Source organism: Ischnura elegans, chromosome 2, assembly GCF_921293095.1.
Source record: "Ischnura elegans chromosome 2, ioIscEleg1.1, whole genome shotgun sequence".
Taxonomy (NCBI): Eukaryota; Metazoa; Arthropoda; class Insecta; order Odonata; family Coenagrionidae; genus Ischnura; species Ischnura elegans.
Window position 1 is genome coordinate 60,896,239 of NC_060247.1, and position 6,652 is coordinate 60,902,890.

At 39.1% G+C, this 6,652-nt stretch overlaps 1 protein-coding gene across 1 annotated transcript; it reads right to left on the reverse strand.

Moving 5' to 3' along the window:
* Positions 1 to 2,942: 2,942 nt before the first annotated feature.
* On the reverse strand, positions 2,943 to 4,345 carry LOC124174077 (SH3 domain-containing protein C23A1.17-like). Its single transcript, XM_046553212.1, has one exon. The coding sequence runs from the start codon at positions 4,244 to 4,246 to the stop codon at positions 3,074 to 3,076; it is 1,173 nt and encodes a 390-aa protein (XP_046409168.1). The 5' UTR covers positions 4,247 to 4,345; the 3' UTR covers positions 2,943 to 3,073.
* Between the last annotated feature and the right edge of the window lie 2,307 nt (positions 4,346 to 6,652).

Here is a 6,652-nt window from a genome sequence, read left to right on the forward strand (position 1 = left end):
GATTTCACAATTTTTAACATTTAAATCTGCATGCCCCTTGCACGTGGCAGCGTAAAAATTTACTTGAATTAATTGATGGCAGAGATATCTCCAGTAGTCCAATACCAAGAAACTAGTTCAATTTAGGGCGTTGGTGATTGTGAATGATCCTAGAACAACGCCGTATACCTTGTAGCTTGCTCGAACAGAATCACGGCGTTCCATATGATCACGCACCTCCATTAGCACTAATAGTGCTAGCCCATTTCATCCAATCCTTTTCCTTAGTACTTTGGATTTTTCACAAAATTTGGAAATTTTAGTAAATAAAAACTGCTAAATATCTAAGACTCCACCTTATTGTGTATTTTCTATCCACTAACTTGTCTAGAGAAAAATTTGACGTTGATATCCGACCGTAGGTAGTATTTGGGCGGAAATATAAAAGACGACTAAATTCAAACTGACGTCATATTAAGTTTCCCGCAGTTCTACGAAGTTTCACGAGAACGTAATAATACGTCATTAGCACCTTAAGTGTTAAGGAATGACGCTTCATAGGTGGTAATAGTTAGCGACTTCTTTCATCCATAGGGACTCTCCCGTGTTTTCAAGTAACCACTTGGTTCATCCAGTGCCCTCGTCTCCTGCCAACCCGGCATCCTTTGCCGTTAAGTCGTTTCACCGGCTGGTGCTGACTGGCCGTCATCAGGAGGCTACCATATTGAGCAGTCGGTCGTTACTTACGCTTACCTTGCCTTTTACCCATGCATCGTTATTCGATTGGCTCTTTGCGCGAGAACGAGATCTTTAACATTCACAACATATCTCACCATAGTCTCGTGCGTGGAGAAAATCATCCTGCTCGCTGCCAAGGGGTAGGGGAGTGGAAATGTAATTGATCTAATTACGATATCCGCGAGGTTTGCGATTACGTTCATGGAGGCATTCGATAGAAGGAAAGGGATGTATGGAATATTTTTTTATTGCATATATAGCATGAGAGTATCAATGCATGCTCTTCACTCATAGTTGAAGCTAGACTGCTTTAATTTTCAAAGGATGCATCGAGGAGGTCTGCAGCTGTGAAGGATACTGCAAGGTATTGCAAAGCTGGTTGGAAATTATAGTTCGAAAATTTATGACGGAGTTGTTATCCAAAGGCATTTTTGCTCAACAAGGTTGCAATTTGAAGGTTATTTTGAATAGTATGTTTTAGGTTAAGTATTTAAATACGTTTTTATAGTTCAATATTCATAGAGACGGACGTTATACCTCTGCGTGGCCAGTATTGGCGACAGACCCTCAACGTGCAGCTTTTGTTGTGGAAGGACTCTCTCATTCCAAATATCGATTAAGTTTGATGATTTTCAGCAGTATTTCCTTCTGGGTCGAGTTCTTTCTCTATATATTTTGATAAGTGAAAAGATCCATTAATAAATGAATATGATGCTATCGAGGAGGATAGAATGGATAATAGCTGCACTAATTGATAAGACGATCACGCTGAGGATATCGGTAGCCGAACTGTTTTGGATAATATGTTTTATGGCCGTAGTTTTACCTGAGTGTGTTTTTTTTGTATTAGAGTTCAGTCATACTGTTTTCTAAGAACTATAAATTACATTTGAAATCTTATAATGACAAGTTCTTTCTTTAGCATTCAGCCCTTGTTTTTTATTGTAATAAATGACTTCCGATGGTTACTCTCTTTAAAGAATTCCAGCCTTGCTTGTGCGTAATTTAAATGCATCGCATAACCCATTAAGGAATGTTATTACTGTGTAAACACCACGTAGAGGATTGTGAAATCTGCTCTTTGACTTGTTTAAACGATTTAGGTTTTGCTAAGTAATTCTCAAACCTTTAGGCAGCATTCCCATGCTGAATGCTACGGTCCAGGAAGTCCGCTTCCATCGAGTAAATACTTGAAGGATGAAACTACGGCGATTGGGAAATTGGTCGTTGAATTGAAATAGCTAAGAAACCTAAGGTACATGGCTTTATAGCAATATAGGATTTCTTAGGTACATAGCTTTTGGTCATTGAGAAACTGACATTTGGTTCTCGTTTGTGTTTAAATAGCAAAGGAAACAGAATTTAATGATGCACAAATTTTGGTTAAAGTATTTTATTTATCAAAATATTTTATTTTAATTCATTTAATTTTTAACAGGATATTTTCATTGTTGTATTCATTATTATTTATTCGAATATTTTGAAAATATAGAAAAGTAGCCTTTACAATTACTGCTCTTTAATTCTATCAGTATTTTCTGCGTTCATTTTCTGCCTTGGCGGCGGTGGAGTAAAGTTCGCTGTTAACTGCTAGACGATGGGTCCGAATTCGGATTGGGTTTGTTAGATATTAGAGCTAATTGTATTGGAGGACTTCATTGACGCCATTTCGCCTATTGAATAAAGACATAAGCATCAGTATGCTTACTAATTTCATCATCTGGTGGTTGATTTTGGCAGGAAAAAATTTACACACTGTGCACCATTGAGGGAGGGAGACAGTTGGGGTATCTAGTTTATTTTTATGATCTAAAAATTCGGTAGGATCGGAGAGACCCTTATGTTAGGGAAGAAGAACTTAAAACTTTTCGAGAATAATCAGTTGGTATTATAAAAACATTTAATATTCATTAGAATGTTTTACAAAAAGGTTATTAGCATGTGATTTAGTTAAAAAGCCAAAGTAAATATTTATGCATAGTTTCATGGTATTTAGAATCACCCACGATGATTTCTTTCAAAAGCGCGTGCACAAAAATTACAATTTTCTTAACCAAAATTGTATTAAGCAGAATCGGAACGTACCCGAAGGTGAGGGAAGAAGAACGTCATATATTTTATGAGTAATCAGTTGATATTATAAAAAACATTTAATATTCATAAGAATCTTTTACAAAAATATGATTAACAAGTGATTTCCTTAAAAAACAGTCAAAGTAAATATTGAGACATGGTTTCATGATAATTAGAATCAATTACTTGATTTCTTACAAAAGCACAATCATCACAGAACCTGGTGCTTGGAGACAGTCTTTGGACTAGGCAGGCAATATACTACAACCGTGACGTGCAGGCATCACTCGTTACTTGTCGATGGAGGATGGTCATGTGGTTTCGCATTTGCATCCTCCTCATCCAATGCATTGCGGCCAAATCGGTGCCCTTCTATCTGATGGAAGTTCGGGTTTCCTTCGAAATGTCTGTCAGCATTTCTTCCAAAGTTTTGCTCTAAATTTCTGAACTGCCCTGGTGCTTGGAAGTCGTGATGAGAAAATGCGGGGACCTGCCCGTGGTATGGATGAGGTGGATGGAACGCAGGCGGTTGATGGACCGGAAAGGGATGCGGCACTGGCACTGGCACGGGGTGAAGAACTGGCGTTGGTACCGGCTTGGGGACTGGTACCCGCACCTCCACGGGGACCGGAACGTGGACAGGAGTGGGAATTGGCTTTGGCACTGGAACTCGAACTTCAATCGGGTGTGGAATCGGGTATGGCCTCGGTACCTGGACATGTACCGGCTTCTCAACGGGCACAGCGACCGTCTTCTCCACCGGCACGATATACGGTCTCTCTATTGTGGCTAGCTGCACTGGAGTCGGCACTGGGACGGGAAACGGTTTCTCCACCGGTATGGCCACTGGTCTGGGCACTGGGACCAACCTCTCGACCGGAATGAGAATCGGGTGTGGCACGGGGACGGGGACCTTCTGAAGCACTCTGATCGTCTTCGTGATCGGGCGGTGAACCTTCGTGGTGGTAGGCAAGTGTATCGGAGGCAGAGCGTACGCCCCTATTTCCTTCACGCTGGGTAGGGAATAGGACCCCAGTCCTTTGAGTCCGAGTTGGCTTATGCTGCTCAAGGTGTTGAATGCTCCGAGGGCGCTCAGACCGCCCAGGTGGCCGTGACCGCCGAGAGTTCCCAAGCCTCCCAGTGAACCCAGGCCCAGGCCGCCGTAGGTCAAGCCACGATAGGTGCCTTCAGACAAGCCACCCGTCAAACCCCCGTTCAAACCTACGGGAAAACCTCCGTACAATCCGCCAGGCAAACCACCGCTCAAACCCCTGGTAAAGCTCCCCTGAAAGGCTCCATGGAGACCACCTGGTAGACTCCCCTGAAAGGATCCTGCTCCTAGGGTGCCTAGAGAACTTAAGTTGACCACGTCAAGCTTAACTGCGGGAAATGGAGACTTCGTCTCAACAGAGGGTGGTGAGTTAGGTAGCTCTTGAATATCTACTTCTTTTGGCATTTCAACTGGTCCTCGGGACTTCTCCGGCGGTATTTCATCGACTTGTATCTCATCTCCGTCCGTTTTCTGCGCTAAGCTATGAGCGATGCAAAGCAAAACTCCAATCTACGAAAAAATAGGGAACTATTAGCAGGGAAGAATGTTTAGTTAGTATTTTTATGTGCATGCTGTCATTAATACATATATTTAAAGTAGAATATGGTTTTATAGTTTGCTTTTTGTTCAAAATTTAAATTATATTCGTCTTATCTTATAACTATAAATTTTAACTCCTGTACGAGAGTTAAATCTCATATAGCCGGCAAACGAGTTGATATAAATGGAACAAATGCTGTAAGTCTCATTGGTTTCCAATTATTTTAAAAGATATAACCCGGTATAGATATTCCGAGATATATCTTCCTCAATATATAGTAGATTCTCCTCTTGATGTTTGATTCACGAGAGGTTATTGAAGCTTTAGAAAAAATATATTGATTTATTAAATAAGTTATGCTGGTAGTAATGGGAGAAATAATTGCAACTTGGAAATTTGCGATCGAATTTGAGATGTAATCGATCAATTCTTTAGTTTATAGGGCACAACTGCCATTGCAATGAAGAATTGGTCGTGTATCATTTGGCAATTTTTCATAGATTCTCGCATTTTCATTTTTTATTTTAAGTAAACTTATTGGTGTTGGATAACAAATTGTTACCAATTTACTCCTAATAGAACTCCAAAGTTCAATAACAGCGTTAAATAATTCTAATCATCTGATTAATTAGGGTAATGAATCGTAAGTTCTATGAAGAAAGTGATGATTATAATAACCTCGTCTGAGATGAGACTTCGCGCAAAAGAGCGCATGTTATAGGTGGTTATTTAAGTATAATGACTGTTTTATGAGTTGGTAAATTTTAAGTTTAATTTTTGAATTTTATAGGCCTATTTATTTTTTGAATTATTTATGCTTGAATACAGCTTCTTTGAATGGATAGAAGAGATGAAGTGATTGCTTTTAAATTTTCCTGAAACAATGCGTTCATATATATATATGATATTTGTATTACAATTTTCTGGGTAGGACTGGGTGTCGAAGCAAATATGCGAGTGTGGAGTATTTTTGATTGAACTAATTCGACTAAGTCGAAAGTTTTCATGCATAATAATTACTTAACTAAAAATTTATTCTTCAAAGACCTTACCCGAGGTTACTTATATTTACCACAACAAATGCTCAATATGTCTGCGGAAGAACACGCAGCGGAAAGCAAGAAAATTTGGTAACAAAGACATTGATATCTCGAGTTTAGTGCCAATTTTAGTGGCATATACATTTGTGAAAACTCTTTGCAATATCTCTCTTCTTTTTATTTTACCTCTTAATGGCCTCTTTAATATGTACAATCTAAGGATGGAATCGATGCTCATTTATGCTTCGTGAACAATATTTCGACGATTTATGAAACATAGAGAAACTTAAAGACTTACTGTTTGCCACCTCATGGCTGCGGACTGTCCAATTTTTCTCCTGTGCTGGGATAAAGCCTCGTTCGCTCTGAGGAATAGACTGTCACTCTGTGACAATGACCTTCCAACTCATTGGGGATGAGGGTCTGCATCTTAATTTATATCCTTATGAGTTATGGTGTCTGTGTGGGGGAGGAATGACAAACTCCCATCAGAGGATAGGTTCTCTCCTTGTTGCTTTCACCTCATGGTCACGGTTAAGGGATTAAGTGAGCTGAAGGTGGGTGGTAGACGATCGTGTTTATTATTTTTTTGCATACCAATGCTGGGTACGATTATATCAAGTTACATGCCTCAAATGTTTTGGATCGTGACATCGTACGCTGGAGATGATCTGCTTGCGGCCGATGTGATTTCCCACCCACTCCAAAGTGGGAAAGGCGATATGCATTGCGTGTACCTTAATTTTTTCTCTTCCATCTTCTAGTGAGAGACAAGGCATTCCTTGAATGACTTCTGTCTCACGTTGGGTGCTATTAATGTACTATCTTGACCATTTAAAATGCAGGATTACGAAGATAGATTTTTATTTAGATTATTTAAAATTAGAAAAACGACTATGCGTTCAGCTTGTAGTTATCAAAAACTCTTCTGAAAATATTTTTTAATGCCTCAAATATTATTTGAAAATAGGTGGTGAAACGATCAAGGCTGTTAATTAGGGCACACATTGTGTTCAGTTCTTGGAAGGTACTTTCGGGTAGATGGTTTTTGGAATGTTTATTTTTAGTACTAATGATGCAATGTTTAAATCATAATCAAAATATATTTACTGAAAAGGATACTGGAAAAGGTCTTTGCGTCTTATTTACCTTCTTGGTGTGAGATGATACCAAATATCGATATTATTTTCATTTAAATTATCGTGTATTAATATCCAGTGACATAGCTTT

Excerpts from the sequence above, each read along its gene's own strand:
- LOC124174077 (XM_046553212.1), bottom strand. The coding sequence starts at position 4,246 with ATGCCAAAAGAAGTAGATATTCAAGAGCTACCTAACTCACCACCCTCT.